Source organism: Ahaetulla prasina, chromosome 4 (assembly GCF_028640845.1).
Source record: "Ahaetulla prasina isolate Xishuangbanna chromosome 4, ASM2864084v1, whole genome shotgun sequence".
NCBI classification, from domain to species: Eukaryota; Metazoa; Chordata; class Lepidosauria; order Squamata; family Colubridae; genus Ahaetulla; species Ahaetulla prasina.
The window spans coordinates 117,584,097-117,608,634 of record NC_080542.1 but is presented as its reverse complement, the minus strand read 5'-3'; the positions used below and the strand labels follow the sequence as shown (position 1 = coordinate 117,608,634).

The window sequence follows — 24,538 nt, the reverse complement described above, 5'->3', positions numbered from 1 at the left end:
AGAAACACAGTTGTCATTCTTATGATCTTAGAAAAGCTACCGTCAATGTTTATGGGCTCATTGCTGGAAGTACTATATTTTTTTAGCAGATGTTGAACTGATATGGTTAACAATGCAGAAAGCAGGCTTGTGGCTCTGTGTTGACTTGCATCCTTTTATGATCTCAAATGAGTGAAGCCAAAAATGAGCATTTTTTTCTATTGCATTTTCAGGTTTGAGATGATTCTCACATTGGTCAACCAGATACTTCTGAGATAGTTATTATTATCCTGTAATCTACAACTTCTTCACTACAAAAACATATGGACTACAAATCTTGATCAGGGAAAAGCAATAGATGCAATTTACATAGACTTCTGTAAAGCCTTTGACTCAGTGGTACACGACAAACTTCTTCTAAAACTGAAATCCTATAGCGTCTCCGGACCCCTCCATAATTGGATAACTGCGTTCCTGTCAAACAGGCAACAAGTGGTCAAAATAGGCAGTGCCCTATCAAATCCTGCTCCTGTTAATAGTGGTGCCCCCAAGGCAATGTTCTAGGTCCAACACTCTTCATATTATACATTAATGACCTCTGTGACCATATTATAAGTAATTGTGTTCTCTTCGCCAATGATGTCAAACTATTTAACACTACCAACAATGCTGCTATGCTTCAAAAAGACCTTGACTTTGTGTCAGAATGGTCAAAAATTTGGCAACTCCAAATCTCAACAAAAAAATGCTCTGTCTTACACATTGGAAAAAAGAATCAGAACACTAAATACAAGCTTGATGGACATGGCCTTGTAGATGACCATCACTCCGTCAAAGACCTTGGAGTTCTCATATGAAATGATCTAAGTGCCAAAGCCCATTGCAACTACATCGCCAAAAAGGCATTAAGGGTTGTAAACCTAATCTTGCGTAGCTTCTTCTCCGGAAAGATTACACTACTAACCAGAGCATACAAAACATTTGCTAGACCAATTCTCGATTACAGCTCACCTGTCTGGAACTCACACTTCATTTCGGACATTAATACAATTGAACGTGTCCAGAAATATTTTACAAGAAGAGTCCTCCACTCCTCTGATCACAACAAAATACCGTATGCCATCAGACTTGAAATTCTGGATTTAGAAAATTTAGAACTCCGCCACCTTCGGCATGACCTGAGCATAACTCTAAAATCATCTGCTACAATGTCCTTCCTGTAGAAGACAACTTCAGCTTCAACCACAGCAATACATGAGCACACAATAGATTCAAACTTAAAGTGAACCGCTCCAATCTTGATTGTAGAAAATATGACTTCAGTAACAGAGTTGTTAATGCCTGGAATGCACTATCTGACTCCGTGGTCTCATCCCAAAATCCCCAAAACTTTAACCAAAGACTGTCTACTGTTGACCTCACCCCATTCCTAAGAGGTCTGTAAGTGGTGTGCATAAGAGCACCAGCGTGCCTACCGTTCCTGTCCTAATATTCCCTTTGGGTGTATTCAATTTGTGTGGTTATTTCATGCTTATACTTTATATAATTGTTATATTATATTGTTGTGTTTGACAAAATAAATAAATAAAATAAATAAAATAAATAAATAGTTCAAGCAGGAAATAGAGCCATACTCTTCGTTGGCTATTGTTCTTTTTACAATTTGAATTTGGAACCATTTCCCCCACCCAACCCTGAAATATCATTTAATCTTTAAAACTATAAGACCCCTGAGTGATCTGATAAAAAGCTTTTAAAATTTTCCAGGTTACTCAATTCACCAGTAATAATTCCCACAGATTAATTATGCACTGTGTGATGGTGAATTTTCTTTTGTCTGTTCTAAATGTCTTTCCCAATAGGTGACTTCTGGTTCTTAGGCTTGAGAAAAGGAGGAAAACTTTGTTGCATCTATTTTTTCCATGGCCTGATGACACCGGGATGACCATGGCAGATCTGAAGAAGGTTGTGAGAGATAAAGGGGCTTGAAGAGTTGATCCATAGAACGGCCAAGGGTCGAAACATGACTGAATGGCTGATGACGATGACAGAATGGTTTGATATATCTTGATCATTTTCCTCTTGCCCCTCTTTTTTCTAAACTAAAAAACCTCTTGTATGTTCTAGTCACTTCTTCTATAGAAGGTACTTTTAACATCTTTAGGTATTTTGTTTGCCTTTTTCTGCATTTTTTCAACTCTATTATGCCCTTTTTCAAGCATGCCAATCAGACATATATGGTATTCCAGATGCAATAAATGTTATATATTTGTAGGAAGGCATTATAATGTTGGCAATATTATTTTCAATTCCTTTCCTAATGATCCTTACCATGAAATTTTCATCAATGTTGCCCTCTGATTCAATATCTTCTTTGACCCAAGATAATTTCCCTTTAGCTACAGTTTAGGTTTCATAACTTTTGAGGTTAAATTATGGGAAATATTTTGCACCTATTTAACTGAACTACATTTTAATTTATAAAGAAGTAGAAGAGCACCAGATGCATATCCCTGAAGAGTTTCTTATTTCCCTTCATTGAAATAAAAGTTCATTTCTATTTTTTGTTTTCTCTTTTTGAAACAACAGTCCAGCTCATTATCAAATTTTAAAGAAAAAGTATCAAAACCTTACAGCCTGCTTGATGAGACCATCTGCCTATTAAATCCAGCATCCTTTTTCAGAAAGTTGGAACTTCTTTACCTGGGCAGAAAAGGCACAAAATATTCCTTTCTCACTGTGGCTTTAAAGCAACCCCAAGGTCATGCTCTCTTCTTCTTTGATCAAAGAAATAGTACAGATAGTCCTCAACTTATGACCACAAAAATTTCCATTGCTAAGCAAGACAGATGTTAAATTAATCATGCCCCATTTTATGACTTTTTTGAAAGGTTGATAAGCATGAAGTTGTTAAGTGAATCATATGGTTGTTAAGTGAATCTAGCTTCCCTCATTGACTTTTCTTGTGAGAAGCTCCTTAAGAAGCTTCTTAGGGAGAAGAAATATCAGTCCCAGGACCCTAAAATCCTATAACCATCATACATACATGCTGAGGGACAAATACCCAAAGTTTGATTGCATGACTGTGGGAATGCTGAAAGGTCATAACTGTGAAAACTGGTCATAAGTCATTTTTTGTGCCACTGTAACTTTGAACAGTCATTAAACGAATGGTTGTAAATCAAGGATTACTTATATATATCTGTCAAATGGTTTCTAGGTCCATTTCTCATATTTTATTTATTTATTTATTTGTATCCCGCCTTATTTCTACAAATAACTCAAGGCAGTGAACATAATCAATACTCCTTCCTCCTCCTATTTTCCCCACAACATAAATCCTGTGAGTGAGTTGGACTGAGAGAGAGTGACTGGTTCAAAGTCACCCAGCTAATTTTTCAATGCTAAGGTACATCTGGAACTCACAATCTCATCATTTCTAGCCTGGTAAAATAAACCCGGTGATGGGATTCAACCGGTTCTCACCACTTCGGCCGAACCGGTTGTTAAATTGCTGACTGGGCCCGTTCCCTGGGCGTGAGTATAGGAGGAGGCGGGTGCGCAGGGCCTGGCGTCTTTGGGTACTGCTTGCTGAGTGCTGCCCTTCACCCAGGATGCCAGGCCAGCCCTTGAACGCTTGGAGCTTCCTGTGTGTACGTTCAGGGGGCGGGGCCAAGGTGGCAGCGCAGATCTAAGGGTGGCCCGGGTGCCTCTATGCTCTGCTCGCTGGCCTTTTCCTGGGACCGCCCCACCCCCGCTTGGGAATGCAATGTGCGTGCAGGAAGGAAGAGGTGGGAAGGAGAGGGCATGGGACTCAGGGGGCTTCTGCAGTAGGAGATTGCAAGCCGCAGGGCTCTGGGGGTAAAGTGGAAGGCGTGCAGCTTCTGGCACTGCAGGGGTGGGGGTGGGGTGGGGGGCGGCAGAAGCTTACCTGATTTCCAGCTGCATCACCTTTCTCCATTATGTTTCTTGTGCAGGGAAACAAAAGGTTGTGGGACTAAAAATAAAGTGCAATAAATGAATTTCAACTTCTTGCAAAAGAGAAAAATTCCACAAACTTTTGTTTTCCTGCACAGATAGCAAGAAATGCTACGGAGCTGGAAATCAGGTAGGCAAAGAAATGCTTGGCGAAAGTAAGGGCTTCTGGCGGGTGATGGGTGGGCAAGCGGTGGGTCACGCAGTTTCCCCTACGCTGGGATCAGCTTCGATCAGGTCACTCAGTGTATCTGTTGGAGGCAAACAAAACAGCACGCCTCTTCCTACTACGAAGCGCAAATGAGGTTTCTGTGTGCACACGGGCCGCTTGGAGAGAGAGCAAGAGAGCTCTCCAACCTCTGTGTGTATGTGTGTAGCATTTTTTCTCCCCCTCTTCTCCCTTCCTCCGATTTCTTTTTTTCTTGGAAACAAAGGAGGTGCGGATGGGGGAGGGTTGTCCCAAAAAGCAAGACCACAAAGTTAAAAGAACAGCTTTTGAAATCCTTAAAAACTTACAATGCCAACCTTGGGCTAGCAATTTCTTTTTTTCTTTTGGGAAAAAACAAGCAGCAGGTATCTGAGCAAGCATCCCTGGCTCCTAATAAAGGTAATATTTAAAAGTTGTGGGGGGAGGGGAAGTCGCCTTCTCCCCTAAGAAATGGAAGGGAGGGGAAAGAAGGAAGGAGATGGGAATAAAAAGGAGAGAAGGAGGAAGCGGGAAGAGAGGGAGGAAGGAAGAAAGAAGATTATAATGAGAGACAGCAAGGGTCTGAGATAAATCCTGCCTTAGCACTTGGCTACCAGCAGCCCTGGTGCCTTTTGACATGTCGCTTCTTGGGGGTCCATTTTCGAGAAGTGTCAAAAGAAATGCTAAAAGGGAAATCATTTTGGGATTAAATTCCAAATGAAATTGGGTCTTCAAGGTAAGGACACATGAAGAACTTTCAACTGCACGTTTCTAAAAATCTTATTAAAATGATTGTTTAGAGGCAGCTCAGTTCCAGAGGGAGCAAAAGAGATAGGGCCCCAATGAAGGTCTTAGCTATTTAGCTCAGGAATAGCAGAATTGAAAGGGACTTTGGAGGTCTTCTAGTCTAACCTCCTGCTAAGGCAGGAAAATTGAGGATGCCAAAATCTGAGTAGAGATCCTGGGAAAGATGTTGGAATAACAGAATAGCACTTAGAAGGGACCTGTGTGTGTGTGTGTGTGTGTATGTGTGTGTGAACCCTATACCATTTCAGAGAAGTGGCTGTCCCGTCTCCTCTTGAAAACCTCCATTGTGGAAGCACCCAGAACTTCTGGAGATAAGCAGTTTAATTGTTCTTACTGTCAGGAAGTTTTTTCTTAGTTTTAGGTTGCTTCTCTTTGTTCAGTTTCCATCCATTGCTTCTTATTTTGCTTTCTGCTTCTTTGGAAAATACATTGCCTCCCTCCCCATTCTTTCTGGCAGCTCCTTAAAAACCTGTTGCCTATCACACTCTTGGGCAAAGCATATGAGCATTTCTATCTTTCAGTGGTCTATGAAAATACAGCTACGGTATGTAGATAATAAAGTTGAAAAAAGATGAACAACATTTTTACAGATCTATAGATATGTTGAGGCCGGGTGTGACAAGGAATGACTGGGAGACAAGGGGCCAGGTGAGGCACCCCTTAATGTGAGTGATATTGAATTAGCCACGCCCACCGTGTCACATGACCACCTAGCCACGCCCACCCTGTCACATGACCACCTAGACACACTGATAGAACCTGTTCCGAATCCCACCACTGGATAAACATTCTTCTCTTCTGGCTATTTTAGCAGGGGATTATGGAACTGAAATTCAACAATCTGAAGGGTATCTTAATTGAGAAGATTAATTTAAACAATATTAATTGGTAATTCATATTTATTATAGTTCATTAATCAAGTAATCTCGTTCTCTTGGTTGCAATGGGAAAGTGTTATATCTAAATACTTTCAGCATGTCAATTGTCTCACTACAGGCAATAATTCGTTAGACCATTGCTACACAACACTAAAAGATGCTTATCGGTCTTTACCACGTGCAGCTGTAGGACACTCTGATCATTGCATGATTCACCTTGTACCTGCTTACAGGCAAAGAATTAAAACCACAAAATCAACAATTAAATCAGTGAAGATCTGGACGGAGGAGTCGAAATTAAAGCTGCAGGCCTGCTTTGACTGCATTGATTGGAACATTTTTGAAGATACCTCTGCAGACCTGGATGAACTCACAGATACTGTAACATCATATGTCAGCTTCTGTGAAAACCTATGTATACCAACAAAGAACTTGCAAATATACAGTAACAACAAACCTTGGTTCACACCTAACTTAAGCAGCTACGTCATTCCAAAGAGGAAGTCTACAGGAAAGGTGATAAAATGCTGTACAATCAGGCCAGAAATGTACTAACAAGGGAGATCAGAGCAGCAAAAAGAAGCTACTCTGAAAAGCTAAAGAATCAGTTTTCAGCAAATGAACCAGCAAACATGTGGAAAACTCTTAAAAATATCACCGGTTATGGCAAACCTCCCTCCCAGGCTGAAGGAAAACAACAACTGGCAGATGACCTGAACGTGTTTTACTGCAGGTTTGAAAGGAAACTACAGCCACCTATCTCCATAAACCCCATCTCAGACACACCAACAACAGCCAAGCCTCCTACAACTGACCCCATCCCATTGGGTTCACAACCTCTAGTGATCACAGAAAAGGAAGTGCAGGACCTATTTCACAGACAAAAGCCAGGAAAAGCTCCAGGCCCAGACAACATAACTCCTTCTTGCTTAAAAGTCTATGCTGACCAGTTGGCCCCCATCTTCACCCATATCTTCAATAAATCACTAGAGATGTGCTATGTTCCTTCTTGCTTCAAATGCTCTACCATCATCCCAGTGCCGAAGAAGCCCACCACCATCAAGGAACTGAATGACTACAGACCAGTTGCTTTAACATCTGTAGTCATGAAAGCCTTTGAAAGGCTAGTGCTTTCCTACTTGAAAACCATCACGGATCCACTGTTAGACCCCTTGCAATTTGCATACCGAGCAAATAGATTATGCTGTTAATATGGCTCTGCATTACATTTTACAACATCTTGAATCTCCAAAGACCTATATAAGGGTCCTCTTTGTAGATTTTAGTTCAGCATTCAATACCATCATTCCAGACACTCTTCTAACTAAGCTAAACCAGCTACAAATACCTGAACAGACTTGTAAGTGGATCACAAGCTTCCTAACAAACAGGAAGCAGCAGGTGAAGCTAAGCGAGATCATTTCAGATACCTGTATAATTAGCACAGGGACCCCCCCCTCAAGGCTGTGTGCTCTCCCCACTTCTTTTCTCTCTGTATACCAATGACTGCATCTCCAATGATCCATCTGTTAAACTACTGAAGTTCGCAGATGACACAACAGTGATTGGTCTCATTCAAGACAATGACGAATCTGCATATAGATGTAAGGTGGAACGACTAGCCTTGTGGTGCGACCGTAACAATCTGGAACTGAACACACTCAAAACTGTAGAAATGGTGGTAGACTTTAGGAGAAACCCTTCCATACTTCTACCTCTCACAATACTTGACAACACAGTATCAACAATAGAAACCTTCAAATTTCTAGGTTCTATCATATCGCAAGATCTAAAATGGACAGCTAACATCAAAAACATCATCAAAAAAGGACAACAAAGACTGTTTTTTCTGCGCCAGTTTTTTCAAACTGCCCAAGGAGCTACTGATCCAGTTCTACAAAGGAATTATTGAGTCTGTCATTTGCAGCTCTATAACTGTCTGGTTTGGTTCTGCAACCCAACAAGAAAGACACAGACTTCAGAGGATAATTAGAACTGCAGAAAAAATAATTGCTACCAACCTGCCTTCCATTGAAGACCTGTATACTGAACGAATCAAGAAGAGGGCTGTGAAAATATTTAAAAGTTCCCTCACATCATGGACATAAACTGTTTCAACCCTACCATCAAAATGACGCTATAGAGCATTGCATACCAGAACAACTAGACACAAGAACAGTTTTTCCCCGAAGGCCATCACTCTGCTAAACAAATAATTCCTTCAACAATGTCGAACTATTTACTAAATCTACACTACTATTAATCTTCTCATCTTCATCACCAATCTCTTTCCACTTATGACTGTATGACTATAACTTTTTTTTGCTATCACTAAGGGTTAAATTGCAACCTATGACCATCATTTGTGTTGTAAATGTTGTACCTTTGATGAAGGTATTTTTTTCTCTCTTTTCTTTTATGTACGCTGAGAGCATATGCACCAAAATAAATTCCTTGTGTCCAATCACACTTGGCCAATAAATTCTATTCTATTCTATTCTATTCTATTCTATTCTATTCTATTCTATTCTATTCTATTCTATTCTATTCTATTCTAATGAGGAACTTTTCATAGGTAATCCCAAGTCTTAAAAAGTTTTTATTTATCATAGGATCATAAGTAATTTTTCCCATTCCATAATTTTGAAATTTTTATTCTGATTAAAGTCTCCACTGACTTGAACAGAAGATCTAATATTACATAACAACAGATCTAAATGTTGTGTTTCAAAGAGTTTTCATTAATAAATGAGATACAGAATTTAAATTTATTTTACAAAAAGTCCTGACTTCCCCTAGCTTTTAAATCTGATCTTCTTTTTGACTTGTTTGGGCTGAAAAAGAAGAAGAAACAAACAATGCAATCTATCAAAAGAACTTGGGCTGCTTCTGTGCATCAGATGGTTTTGTTTAAGCTTTCTCTTTTTGACAAACTATGCAAAGAGTTGGTATTCCTTGGCAGTTTTATCTTAGGGATTTGTGTCTTTCTTACTCATTAAGACTGTTTCTAAAGATAACGAAGAGCAAATACTGCCTGGCTACCAGACTGTGAGAAAAGTCTTCTTCAGTCCAGAAAAGTAAACATGAGATTTTCTTTTCACAGGGTGGAAAGCTTGGATGTTGCCACTATCTATTTTATCACTGATTGAGAAGAGATAATAAAGTTCTCCAAAGCAAAGCAGAAAATGATGATGAGACAATTGATCTTCCCTGAGTTGCTTCTACAGTTTACATTGTTGTGTAGGACTAATCACATTGATCAAAATGCTGGGTTAAACCATTATTTTAAAACCATGATTTATTCAATAAACCAGAGTTGGATGGATTCACATCACTTTAAATTGTAATAATGATTTGTAAGTCACAACAGCTACATTCACACAACAAATTAATTCAAAACCAATAGATTCATATTATGACGTACCATAACTTACATATGGCTTACCTCTAAATAAGTAAGAAGAAGGGATGGATCATATAGCTTTTGGATCATGTGCTTAGCATTTGGATCATATGCTTAGCATTCAAAAGTTATCAGAGGAATCTCCTGATTTCTTTCTAGTTCAATGTTTCTCAATGTGAAGATGTGTAGAATGTCCCAGAATTCCCGAAACAACATACTGGCTGGGGAATTCTGGGAGTTGAAGGCCATTTCAAGTTGCCAGATCTGAGAAATACTGCTCTAGTTAAAAGAATCAGATCATGTAAAATATGTCCTATTGCTAGGCAAAGCAGATAATACTTGGTCAGGTGGATAAAAGTTTTTAATCTAATAACTGATGCACATATTCCTAATGGGACTTCAGTAAATATTCATGTGATTTGTCTACATGTTTATTTGTTACAATAAAGCCTATTTGAACCAAATGCTTTATTCTGGTTGATTTTTCCTGGGCTAGAAAACCAAGCGGGACCAGATTTGATTGGTAGTCAGATGGTAGACCATGGTTTATAAGCCAAGACTAAGAACATATCATCTGGTTTAGGGACTGTGGTATTTCTAGTAATATCAAGGTATATGAATTTTATCTATAAAATTTTCTTCAAACAGCAAAATAACTTTGCTTGGATTGAATATTTTATACTTAGAGCAGGGAAGAATATATTGATTGGTGTTTTGCCTTAGAGAATGTCTATTTTGAATCTGAATTGTTGGTCAGTCCTACTAACAAAGACACCAGATTTATTAAAGTTTTGGAAGTTCACAAACATGATTAGCCACTATCACTATCTGTGCAGAATGTTCACTGTCGGAAGCTCTTCTGATAGAATCTATTGAAATAAGCTAATATGTCTGTAGTGAAACTCCCCTCCCTCAACCTAGGGACGGTTGCAACTTAATTGGTTATTTTACATACACTCACCCCACACAAAGGCTGAGTATTTCTAGCTCTTGTAGCCAGTTCTGTGTACTATAAACAGCAATACAGAAAAGTGTCTTGAAAAATAAAAATTAACTGCTTTTGATGGTATATGAAATAAACAACAGAATTATGGGCATTGTTTTTAAACTGAGGGATCTGAGCTGTGGTGGCTCAGGCTGTAAGATAGCCTGTTATTAAAACACAGCAGCCTGCAATTACTGCAGACTCGAATCCCACCAGACCCAAGGTTGACTCAGCCTTCCATCCTTTATAAGGTAGGTAAAATGAGGACCCAGATTGTTGGGGGGGGGCAATAAGTTGACTTTGTAAATATACAAATAGAATGAGACTATTGCCTTACACACTGTAAGCCGCCCTGAGTCTTCGGAGAAGGGCGGGATATAAATGTAAAAAAAAAAAATTATAATCAGCAAGAAAATAAATAGAAATCTGTAAGATTTAAAAGTAACCAAGTTTTTGATGCCACATGAAATGAGAAGAAGGACACTTGCCATATGTTAAAGAAGAATTACTTGCCTTGTGTTAAAGCTTTGGGTACTGCAGTTGTAGCTGAACTGTCAGCATCATTTTGTTCTTCATCACCTGATTCAATATCTATCTCAGTAGTTATCTCCGGCTGAAATTAAATATTTTGTTATGAAAAAGTCTTATACAATTAAATTACAAGAAACTTTAAAGAGAATCAGTGCATATATATAGTTGATTGATATGGTAATGTTAATACGTATTATAACATTTGAGGATTGATAAATTGTAGAAATTTTGAGCAAAATAAATATATAAGTGGAACAGAGAAAATATAGTTCTTGACAACTTTAATATACATTTTAAACATTCTGACTGAGTTAATTTATCTTGAAGAAAGCGTGGCTTGCTCTATTTTGGTTTGGTGTGATGGGTGAATCCAGCCACTAAGATTTGCAAAGCATGATTTATTACCATTGCAGCTTGTTTAATGGACCACAATTAAACAACCCGTGCCTTAGGACAATAGGTGAATCCAGTCATTCAAAAATAAGTGATGCTGACACAAAGCAGGATTAATCAGACTTTCAGAGTTCTTGGGCAAAAGTGGAATTTTGAGTCCATGTTGCAGGTACTTTCCCAAACTGGAGGCTGAAGACAGGTTTGCTAATTCATAAAATGGATGTCAAAAAGGACATGACATCTTATAAAGCACTGATTAAATGGAAGCTACCTATTTTCCTTTCTAGTACTTGTTTCAAAGAACACTCACACCCTGTTGCCTTAAACTACTATATAAAATGCTTGATTTCCCATTTTCTTCATTCTTGTAAATTTGGGACCCAATGATTATTGAATGAACAGATGGCCATTTCATCCTAGTATTGTGCTATCATCTGAATTTTCCACAACACTGTTATGATTCTTTCAATCCTTATAAACTGCCCAGAGGCATTGCAGTGAGATGGATAGCTCTATAAATTGTTAAAGCAAATAAACAAATAAAAAGCACCAGCTTCAGAATGCATGTGGACCAATTATTTTCACTTTCAGCGTCTCAAATGAGTAATTTTCCACCTATAGCCATTTGTTTAGCAATTATTCAAAATTACAACAACACTAAAAAAAATTGACTTATGACCAGTTGTCACAATCATTGTGGCATCTCCATAGTCATATGATAAAATTTAGGTGCTTGGCCTGAATTTACAATTGTATTTAGAATAGCTGTAGCATCCTGGGGTCACGAGTCAACCATTTGTGACCTTCCCATCCGGCTTCCAACAAGCAAGGTCAATGGGGAAGCTGGATTTGTTTAACAACTGTAGTGAATCATTTAACAACTGTAGTAAAAACAGTTGTAAAATCATATGCAACTCATTTAACAACAATCCTACTTAACAATGGACATTCTGGTCCCAATAATGCCTGGAAGTTAACGACTACCTGTATATATATTAAAAACCAAATAGCAAGATTATTCTGAAGATATTTAACTCAGTTCAGAATTGATTGTATCTCTAACTTGGAGAATTGTATGGCAAATAGAGATTGTGACAGCATCCCCGGAGGGTGGGGGCAAGGAGGGACAGCTTTGTGACATCATGGCAGGCTCTGCCCATTTTCTATATGCATTGTGATACCACATGCATGTACAAAAGGGGAGGAGCTTACGTTGTAATGCCATGAGGTTGTTTTCTTAATTCTGACAAAAGCTACAAGTTAATTGTGGGTGGCCTGGATTGTGAATTTACAATACTTTACCATCACTTTTGAGCATGCTGGTAATCTTCCAGGCCCTGACTGAGTGGAAGGAAAGTTAGCAGCACTAGCAACAAAATTATTAGCCATATGTTAAATTACACACCAGAGGTGAATACTGCATATACAAAGTACTTGAGATCCAACGGCGTTTATGTGGAGGATTCTGAACTCGATTCTGGATGTGTATAGGCAAAGCTTTCTGGAAAGTAAAACACAATACAAACGATTCAGTGGCCAATGAAAACTCATGCCATAATTCATACACTATCCTAGCATTTTCAAAATCATTACTAAAAAATGAAGTTATAGAAAAGTTACAGAAGTTAATGAAAAGAAGAACTAGGGGAGACGTGATAGCAGTGTTCCAAAATCTCAGAGGTTGCCACAAAGAAGAGGGAGTCAAACTATTCTCCAAAGCACCTGAGGGTAGGACAAGAAGCAATGGGTGGAAACTAATCAAGGAGAGAAGCAACTTAGAACTAAGGAGAAATTTCCTGACAGCTAAAACAATTAATCAGTGGAACAACTTGCCTGCAGAAGTTGTGAATGCTCCAATACTGGAAATTTTTAAGAAAATGTTGGATAACCGTTTGTCTGAAATGGTGTAGGGTTTCCTGCCTCAGCAGGGGGTTGGACTAGAAGACCTCCAAGGTCCCTTCGAACTCTGTTATTATTATTATTAAAAGTTTGAAATGTGGATTTATGAAGGAATCATCGTTGGCACTGGTGTTCATATTAAGAACAACTGCCAATAAAAGACAAATGAAAGATAATGTTCATTCTCCAAATCAGAAGGACAAGATTTAAATAGATTAACAGAGTTGGAAGGGACTTTATAGGTCATCCAGTCCAACCCTCCCCAACCCCGCTCAAGCAGGAGACGCTATACCCATGATGGCGAACCTATGACATTGTGTGATCTAGAGCTCCTAATTCACCAAATAGGTCACAACTTGCAAGACATACATCCCTGCAGGACATGTAAGTGTTATGATATACAGAAGCATATCTGTATATCATAGCGTTATGATATACAGAAGCATATCACAGGGCCTCTGTGGCTCAGACTGGTAAGACAGTCTGTTATTAAACACAGCTGCCTGCAATTACTGCAGGTTCTAGTCCCACCAGGCCCAAGGTTTACTCAGCCGCCATCCTTTATAAGGTAGGTAAAATGGGGACCCAGATTGTTGGGGGGGGGGCAATAAGTTGACTTTGTATATAAATATACAAATAGAATGAGACTATTGCCTTACACAATGTAAGCCGCCCTGAGTCTTCGGAGAAGGGCGGGATATAAATGTAAATTTAAAAAAAAATTTAAAAAAAAATTAACACAGTTGCTTGCAATTACTGCAGGTTCAAGTCCCACCAGGCCCAAGGTTGACTCAGCCTTTCATCCTTTATAAGGTAGGTAAAATGAGGGCCCAGATTGTTGGGGGCAATAAGTTGACTTTGTATATAAATATACAAATAGGATGAAGACTATTGCTAACATAGTGTAAGCCGCCCTGAGTCTTCGGAGAAGAGCAGGATATAAATGCAAATAAAAAAAAAGCATGCCACAAAACAAAGAATACCTCAAATGAAAGGTCAAATTTGGGTCTCCCCACCAAACTAGGCTTTATGCTAATATCAGAAGAGCTGCATAAATCAGAAAGCAGGTCCCTTCTGTACTCTGAATTTCAAAAATTTCACATGCTTTTAGTTTTAAAGAAAAAAAATACTGAACACGGGTACCTATTATACCTACCCTTTCATTTAGTAATGGGCGTCGGAATTTCACTGATTGCTGCAGTGATTGTCTAAGATACATCTCATTCTTAATAGCATGCAGGCTAGAAATAAATGGAAAGAATCCAAATTTTAAATTAATTAAATGACTGCCCCTTTGCAGCTTCATTTTTATCAGAGTAGGGTTGAAACCAAAAGTTTTACCGAAGTTCCCCAAGACATTGCACCCCTCCACTCAGTGTCCCATTGCAAATTATTTCTGCCATAAATTCAAAAAGTCGACTTTGCTGCTTAAGAAGCAAAAAACTGAATTCCAGCCTAACTCATAGCAAACTGGGCAAATGATACCATAAGCTATTTTTAAATATTATAACAAAATATCCTTTGCCTTTTCAGCAGTGGTGGGATTCAAGTAATTTAACAACCGGTTCTCTGCCCTAATGATTTCTTCCAACAACTAGTTCACCAAACTGCTCAGAAATTTAACAACCGGTTCTCCTGAATGGTGGGAACTGGCTGAATCCCACCACTGCTTTACAGTCTGGAATGTTGAATCTTTCCCCCTCCCCTCACCATTTGGAGGCAGCAATATTTGCCTCCTCTTAAGCTTTGGCACTTCAATAGTTCTCGGGGATTTCTCAAGAACAGAAGGATTTAACTGGATTATCAGCTAGCTGTTTCAGGACCTAGGATGTATTTCACCTGGTCCTGGAAATTTAAACTCAGTGTGAAAAATATTTCCAGACCATGTTTATATCTATTTCAAACTTCAGTCCTGTGCTTTGCAATTTCCTGGTTGAATACATAGAGTTTCTTTGTTAGAAAAGTCAGAAACAAAATGGGAATTAAATAGTTGTCTTTGTTAGCTGTTAGCATTTTGCCTTTTCTGTTAGGCAGTTTGTGTGACTATTTAAACTTTTATTTTAAATAAATTTAACAAAGACCTTTTGACTGTTCTTAGCTTTCTTAGCCAACCTCAGCTCATTCCGAACTTTCATTTTTCTGACACCAGATTTACAATTCTGGGCTACCTGTCTGTATTTTGCTTTGTGATCTGGCAATCTTTCCATTTCCTGTATGTGTCCTGCTTTGTTTTCCTGTCTTTAGCAATTTTTTTGCATAGCCACACTGGCTTCCTTTCATATTTTTTCTCCTCACTGAAATTTCTTTCAATTTTGATTTTCATGTTTCCTTCATTAGGAGTTCCCATGGATACTGAGCATCTTTTCCTATTGGTTTCTCCTGTCACAAGATCTGGCTTTCAATTTTTAAAGTTGAGTAAAATCCACTGTCTTCAAGATTAAATTGCATATTTTGACCATGGAGTTCTTGGTGCTATCTGAGCTTGGTTGTTTACTTGCAGATGTTTCATTACCATCAGTCATTATGGTTGCATCCAGTGGTGAAATCCAATTTTTTTTTACTATCAGTTCTGTGGGCGTGGCTTGGCGGGCATGATGTGGTGTGGTTTTGTGGGTGTGGCAGGGGAAGGATACTGCAAAATCCATATTCCCACCCCACTCCTGGGGGAAGGATATTGCAAGATCTCCATTCCCACCCCACTCTGGGGCCAGCCAGAGGTGGTATTTGCCGGTTCTCTGAACTGCTCAAAATTTCCACTACCGGTTCTCCAGAACATGTCAGAACCTGCTGGATTTCACCCCTGGTTGCATCTGTTCATGTATTGTACAAACAACTAACAGAGGGGAAATTTGCAAGTACATTTCCCCAACCACCAAAATTCTCAGGTAAATTCCTGATTGCTCTTTCATTTAACTTCTCCTTAGAACTAGGCTGCCTGATATTGCTCTTTCAGTCTTTGCTTACTCAATAAGGAGTCATCCACCTAGACAAACAGCAGCTCCCAAGATACAGTACTTGTAATTATCCACTATTTAGGAAATGAAAAATTCATACTTCACTCTCTTAAAACACAAAACTCTCTGATTTCTATTTTTCTCCTCAGGCAAATTCCTTTTAGCTTTCTTTCTTCAGTATTTCAATGAAGGATAAAGTGCATTTTGAAATCATAGTCTTTTCTCGGCTTACCAATTTTAATTGTGGTTTAGGTAATACAAAAAAAAGGGTTATATAATTTGCTTATAGAATTCTGACCTAATTCTAGTTGCGTATGTATTTTACCAACACTTTAAAATGTCCAAAGAGGTTTTGTCATTACTATGTGTGAGTGTTGTACTTTGCAGGCTAAGGGTTATGGGTGAAATAGGCCTTGGTGGATTCAACAAAGCATACCATAAAGCAAACACACAAGGCTTAGTATGATGTGTTAATACAATCAAATAGATATTATTTGTAACATAATACCTTCTCTTTAGAATATCAAACTTTAATTCCCAAGATTGATTCAACTCACTTAATTCCTTCTGAAGTCTGAAAAAAGAAAAGAGGAACATTTATAAATTTTTAAAATATGGCATGATTGTCTTATACAAAAATCCTTGTGCACTTACCTTTGTACCTGCAATCTTGCTTGCTCTTCAGCTTTCTTAAGCCTTTTTATTTCATTATACAGTGCTTTTCTGTCAGCCGCTGTTACCTTTTCAAATATAATTTGAAACACATACACACAGATACAGACACACACACGAAACATGCATTAATTATGGATGTATGGAAAATGCTGAACACACAGTTATAACAGTTGGGCAGAGAGATAAATATTTATTCATTCAAGATTATCAGTATATATTAACATATATATGCATATGTGTATATATATATGTGTGTGTGTATGTGTGTGTGTGTGTATATATATATGTATGTGTGTGTATATATATATACATATATATATATGTTTATGTATTTATGTATGTATGTGTACATATATATATATATATATATATATATATATATATATATATATATATGTCTTTGGTTATTCGGATTTTCTCCGCGTAAAATTGGAAGTGTCTTGGCGACATTTCGACGAAGTCTCATTCGTCATCTTCAGGCTTCAGCTTCGTGCTTCTGGGAGCAATGTGTGATTGTAGCTGTTTCTTCCTTTTTAACTGCTAGTGGGGGTTTGAACTGATTGGGTGGGAGCTTGGCTGTGCTCTGATTGGATGGGGGTTTTTTTGTGCTCTGATTGGCTGGGGGTGTGTCCTGTTTGGGTGGGGGCTTGGTTGTGCTCAGATTAGTCTGAGTTGCAGGGGGATTTGAGCTGGTGAGCTGCATTGCTGTTGTTTGGCTTCGAACTGAAGCTGAAGATGACGAATGAGACTTCGTCGAAACGTCGCCAAGACACTTCCAATTTTACGCGGGAGAAAACCCGAATAACCAAAGACCTACATACAAACACCCGCGAAAACCTCAGAAAACATATATATATATATATATATATATGTATGTATATGTATGTATATGTATGTAGGTAGGTCTTTGGTTATTTGGGTTTTCTCCCGCGTAAAATTGAAGTGTCTTGGCGACGTTTCGATTGCAACTCAGACTAATCTGAGCACAACCAAGCCCCCACCCAAACAGGATACACCCCCCCCCAATCAGAGCACAAAAAAACCCCATCCAATCAAAGCACAGCCAAGCTCCCCCCCAATCCGTTCAAACCCCCACTAGCAGTTAAAAGGAAGAAACAGCTGCAATCACACATTGCTCCCAGAAGCACGGCTGAAGCCTGAAGATGACGAATGAGACTTGTCGAAATGTCACCAAGACACTTCAATTTTACGGGAGAAAACCCGAATAACCAAAGACCTACATACAAACACCGAATACCTCAGAAAACAAATATATATACATATATATATATGTAGGTCTTTGGTTATTCGGGTTTTCTCCCGCGTAAAATTGGAAGTGTCTTGGCGACGTTTCGACTGCAACTCAGACTAATCTGAGCACAACCAAGCCCCCACCCAAAAAGGATACACCCCCATCCAATCAGAGCACAAAAAAAACCCCACCCAATCAGAGCACAGCCAAGCTCCCACCCAATCAGTTCAAACCCCCACTAGCAGTTAAAAAGGAAGAAACAGCTGCAATCACACATTGCTCCCAGAAGCACGGTTGAAGCCTGAAGATGACAATGAGACTTCGTTGAACGTCGCCAAGACACTTCCAATTTTACGCGGGAGAAAACCCGAATAACCAAAGACCTACATACAAACACCCGCGAAAACCTCAGAAAACATATATATATATATATATATATATATATGTATGTATATGTATGTATATGTATGTATGTAGGTAGGTCTTTGGTTATTTGGGTTTTCTCCCGCGTAAAATTGGAAGTGTCTTGGCGACGTTTCGATTGCAACTCAGACTAATCTGAGCACAACCAAGCCCCCACCCAAACAGGATACACCCCCATCCAATCAGAGCACAAAAAAACCCCATCCAATCAGAGCACAGCCAAGCTCCCACCCAATCAGTTCAAACCCCCACTAGCAGTTAAAAAGGAAGAAACAGCTGCAATCACACATTGCTCCCAGAAGCACGAAGCTGAAGCCTGAAGATGACGAATGAGACTTGTCGAAATGTCACCAAGACACTCCCAATTTTAGGTGGGAGAAAACCTGAATAACCAAAGACCTACATACAAACACCCGCGAATACCTCAGAAAACAAATATATATACATATATATATATGTAGGTCTTTGGTTATTCGGGTTTTCTCCCGCGTAAAATTGGAAGTGTCTTGGCGACGTTTCGACTGCAACTCAGACTAATCTGAGCACAACCAAGCCCCCACCCAAAAAGGATACACCCCCATCCAATCAGAGCACAAAAAAAACCCCACCCAATCAGAGCACAGCCAAGCTCCCACCCAATCAGTTCAAACCCCCACTAGCAGTTAAAAAGGAAGAAACAGCTGCAATCACACATTGCTCCCAGAAGCACGAAGCTGAAGCCTGAAGATGACGAATGAGACTTCGTCGAAATGTCACCAAGACACTTCCAATTTTACGCGGGAGAAAACCCGAATAACCAAAGACCTACATACAAACACCCGCGAATACCTCAGAAAACAAATATATATACATGTTGTGACCCAGGTTCCTGGACCCGGACTCCTGGACTCAGATGATTCAGAAAGTGAGGGAGAAGACCTGGCAAGCCCGGCTTCTCTTGAGCCCTTTCCCTCCCTGGCACCCACTCAAAGGGAAGAGGAGGGGCCGGCAAGACCTGATTCCCTGGAGCCTTCTTCTGATTTGGCAACGCCCCAAGAACAGTTTTGGAGTGATGCAAGGCTGCGCAGGTGTGATCGGCGTGCGCAGCAGAAGGAGTGTTGGGGGAAAGCCAAGTCATAATTGTCATGCAGTGACATCTGCAGAGACTATAAATAGGAGGCGGGACTTCCTGGTTTTTTTGTCTTGGACAAAGCAATGAATTGGCGCGGGCTAACTGTCTCAATGGAGGGAAGAATATATTCGTGAGTAATTCTGGCCTTATCTATAATTTCCTCGTTATCTCCAGAAACTTGGCAGGCCCGTGGGTAGACGTGGCCAGGACATGTATCTATGTAAATAAAAGAAGAAAAGAAGGCCTCTGACTGACTCTTTGCTGGGAGTATTGGGAGGAGGGAAACAGAACAATACATATATATATATATGTAGGTCTTTGGTTATTCGGGTTTTCTCCCGCGTAAAATTGGAAGTGTCTTGGCGACGTTTCGACTGCAACAGACTAATCTGAGCACAACCAAGCCCCCACCCAAACAGGATACACCCCCATCCAATCAGAGCACAAAAAAACCCCCATCCAAGCACAGCCAAGCTCCCACCCAATCAGTTCAAACCCCCACTAGCAGTTAAAAAGGAAGAAACAGCTACAATCACACATTGTAAGGAAGAGGGGTAGAAGAGGGAGAAGGAAGGTGTAGGGTGGAGGGAGGAGAGGATGTAGATAAGAGAAGGACAAGAAGGTTTGGATAGTAAAAGAAGGTAGAAGAGGGGAGTGTTAAAAAGGGGGGTGGGGACTGGGCAGGCCCGACTAAATGTATATAACTGTACATTGAATGAATTGTTTGACATGATTTAAAAATAAAACTTTTTTACTAAAAAAAAAAAAAAAGTTAAAAAAAAAAGGAAGAAACATCTGCAATCACACATTGCTCCCAGAAGCACGAAGCTGAAGCCTGAAGATGACGAATGAGACTTCGTCAAAACGTCGCCAAGACACTTCCAATTTTACGCGGGAGAAAACCCGAATAACCAAAGACCTACATACAAACACCCGCAAAAACCTCAGAAAACAAATATATATACATATACATATATACATATATACAAATATACATACATACATATATATATATACATACATACATACATACATACATACATACATACATACATATATATATATATATATATATATATATATATATGTAGGTTTTCACAGGTATAGGTATGTAGGTCTTGGCGTATTCGGGTCTTTTCCGGTGAACAAACATGATGATACCTCCCGCCTACCAGACATCTGGAAACTAGCCCTAATCAACAAACAAGTCCCAGCCACAAAAATTGACACCGGACCCAGGATAACATATGACCCAGGATAACATACGACGTCACCACCAATCATCCTCACCAGATTCAAACCCAAAACCATCCTACAGACGAAATACAACCACCATCCAGAAACCAGACCATGCTGGCACCACTGGCTGCTGCGCCCCCTTCCGATCCCCACACAAAGCAGGCTGACACACACCAGGAACACAAGACAGGACCTCGGACTCGGAGCCAAACCAAGGCCTGGGATGCTGCATCACAGCCATCTGCTCAAGACATCACATCACAGAACTTCAGAGGCCACAACACCAAAGCTCAGGAACAAAAGACCAGGACCACACCCACACAGGATGCTACAAAACAACCGACCAATCTGCAAATACCCACTCCACCTACCAATCAGGATGCAACCACAGAGCCAACCAACTTGCTCACAGCAACACTCCCCACCTCCCCACCACTATTTATAGAGAGACGGCAGCTCTGACCACTCTTTGCTCGAGAAGCACGAAGCCAAAGACACCAGCCTGAAGATGATGAGTGAGACCTCGTCGAAACGTTGCCAAGATACTCTCAACCTCACACGGGAAAAGACCCGAAAATGCCAAGACCTACACACACACACACACACACACACACACACACACACTAGCCAATAACCTGGCGTTGTCCGGGTATTTATTTATTCCAATCCTATATTAGATAGGAAAAACGATCTCTCACTGTGGTGAGAATTAGAGACCTAATTGCCCTGCTAACAGCCTGGAAAAAATTCTACAGGGAACAGCCTTTGAGGTGATTATCTGCATTAGTAGGTACCTCTCCCGACAACTTGCCCTCTTTGTTTGAAGCTGAGGGCCTAGGGGGTTTATTGTTTGTTTGTTTGTTTGTTTAAGAACCAATTCCCCTTACCAGAGGGAGCTGCCTTGTGGAGTACTGTGAAGCCGTTACCATGGCAACTCCATTGTGATGTACATTAGAAGCCATTTTAAGGCACAACAGGCTGTATCTTAACAGAACTTGAATACAAAATGCACACTATAACTGTCAAAAGTACTGTGATTTGACACTATAGATATAATTCATTCCTTTTCATTTCAGCAGTCCAGGTATTCCAGAGTTATGCTGGAACACACACACACACACACACACACACACACACACACACACACGTATACACACACACACACATACACACACTGAGGGGTGTGTTATCCCCACAGTATTTTTTTTGCAGAGAATAAGTTATTTGTGTAGCAAGTTTGGTTAAAATTGTTTGAGGCATTCCAGAGCTATGGTTGAACACACAGACACAGACACAGACCGAAGATTGTTAAGGGTGTGTTACTCCCACAGTATTTTTTTCCAGAGGGTAAGTCATTTATGTATCAAGTTTGGTTGAAATTGCTCTAGAGTTATGGTGGAACACACACACACACACACACCAAGGGGTGTTAGGGGTATGTTACCTCCACAGTATTTTTTTCCAGAGAGTAAGTCATCTGTGTACTAAGTTTGGTTAAAATTGCGTGAGGCGTTCCAGAGTTATGGTGGAACACCCAGACACAGACACCCAGACACACACTAGGGGTGTCTTACCCCCACAGTATTTGTTTCCAGACAGTAAGTCATCTGTGTACTAAGTTTGGTTGAAATTGCATTGCAGCACTCCCATGGTCACATGATCAAAAGTCAGACTCATATTTATGATGGCTGCAGTGGCCCGAGGTCCTGTGATCACCTTTTGTGACCTTCTGACAAGCAAAATCAATGGGGAAGTCAGATTAATTTACCAACCATGTTACTAACTTAGCAACTGCAGTGATTCACTTAACAACCACAGCAAAAAAAGTCATAAAATGGGGCAAAATTCACTTAGCAAACATGTCTCCCAAAACAAAAATTTTGGGCTTAATTCTGATCATAAGTCGAGGACTACCTGTAGTAAAAAGCCTACCTACCACACACCACATTAAAACTACTGAATGTAATTATTAACCCAAAATAAACAGCAGCTGAGAAGGCTATGGGTTATACAAAAGCCTTGGAAAGCAGTATGCACTTACAATATGTACGCAAATTTATTTAGAAGCCTGCGTCTTGTTTAAAAATCTAAAACTGTTATTGTTATTTCTAGATAAAAAAGATAACATGTAAAAACAAATTAGTTCAAATGCTATTGAAAAAAGTAGTGATTTGTGAAGATCAAGAGTACGATGTCCATTTTCCACAAATGGCAATAACTAAGGACATCTGCCAGATCTTACTATCTTCATCAAAACTGCCCTCTTCTAAGTTTCTGCAGTGTCACTGACAAAAAAAATGGGACTTAGAGATGCAATGCTGCTTTTGTTATTAGGCCCTACTTCCCTAGTGGAGAATACTGCTTCCAACCTCCACAGTCTCTGGCCATGCTAACTGTCTAGGGATCATTAGCTGCTCCACTCATAGTCTACTGTACAGTGGCCAGTAATTTGAATTCTAACTAAAAAGAATTTATATTTTTGTTCATTTGCTGGCCTGGTTTGAAAAGAGAGAAAGAGGGCTTAGCATAATCGACCAAGTTAAATATATTCTCCATCATTATTCTGCCCATTTCTTCCTTTCTTCTCAGTAATTATCCAACAAAATTTCAGTTATGTCCAAGCAGGACATTACAGTTGACTAAAATAATTTCTATTTCTGGCTTATTTCAATACTGAAAAGCAGTTTGGTAGTTGACATAATGGGAAACTGTGATTAATTGAAAACTGTGACAAGGAAGGAAAAGTTATTGAAAAGACAGCACATGAGGTAAGATGGGTGGACCATCAATCAATCAATCAAACATGATTACAGAGCTTCTGCATGTTGTTGCTTATTAAACTGATTAATACATCCTTACGAACCAACAAATCTTAGCCTAATCTCACTTTTCGGTTTTTCGCCCAGAGAAGATGCATCTTCTCTAGAGTAGTTTTTTTAATTTGAACACCTAATGAAGAATGCTAGTGGAATGTATTGTGGAACATGCCACCGGTCAGGATAAACACAAGGAAAACTTGAAAATTCCTTGCTCCCTCTTCATTTTGCCCTTTTGTTACAAAGGTCTTTGAGAAAAGTTATGAGGACAATCCTGCAGTTGAGAATGAAGATGTGATTTGGGGATCAGGGTTGTCTTAGCTTAGAAAAACAGCTCGATACCTCATCCAAAGTTTCACTTGTCCCATCTCCTTTGGTTGCTGCTTCTTTGGTGGCTGCTTCTTTGATGGTTGCTGCTTTGGCGGCTGCATCTTTGATGGTTGTGTCTTTGGTAGTTACTGATTTAAGAGCTGTCTCTTTACTAGCCGATTCTTTGACAGTTTTCCCTTTCAAGCTTTTTCTTCGGCCTTTTTTCACTGTTCCATCCAGATCTGAGACTTTCTATGAAATACAATTAATAATCCTTCTATTTAAGACATGAAGGTTTTTTTTTTTTGTAAGATAGCTCTCAGGCATTATGCCCTGATACAAATCTCATTTCAAAGCTTGGCTAGTTGTGTGTGTGTGTGTGTGTGTGTGTGTGTGTGTGTGTGTGTGTGTGTATCTTGTCTAGCACTCAAATATCTTCCCAAGGGAAACTCACCTGCTCTCATCTTGATGGCTGTTTCAGAGAACTTCTTTCAGATTCCTGCTTCTTAGGGTTTAGGGGTATAAATATTAGAAATGAATAAAACACAATAATAACAAGCTTTGGAAGGCTGAATGGCAATTTATAAGGTGTCTAGTACAGTTTGTCTAGTCCAGTCACAGAATTGTCAAAGTCACAAAATCAGATTTAAAAACAGCAATAAATAGCTAATGCACAGCTAGGATGAAAAAGGCAAGTAAGATAAGGAAACTAATGTGGGCGG

General features: G+C 39.5%; 1 protein-coding gene across 3 annotated transcripts in view; it reads right to left on the bottom strand.

Annotated features, from left to right (window-relative positions):
- The window catches only part of C4H10orf67 (chromosome 4 C10orf67 homolog), a 127,185-nt gene that overhangs the window by 7,869 nt on the left and 94,778 nt on the right, over positions 1-24,538 (bottom strand). For all 3 annotated transcript variants that reach the window (XM_058183163.1, XM_058183161.1, XM_058183162.1), the window contains 6 exons: positions 23,850-24,068; positions 16,646-16,731; positions 16,500-16,565; positions 14,194-14,278; positions 12,544-12,639; positions 10,728-10,827 (listed from right to left, as the gene is read on the bottom strand). In XM_058183163.1, the coding sequence (XP_058039146.1) occupies positions 10,728-10,827; positions 12,544-12,639; positions 14,194-14,278; positions 16,500-16,565; positions 16,646-16,731; positions 23,850-24,068 (652 nt within the window). The remainder of the gene's footprint in view (positions 1-10,727; positions 10,828-12,543; positions 12,640-14,193; positions 14,279-16,499; positions 16,566-16,645; positions 16,732-23,849; positions 24,069-24,538) is intronic.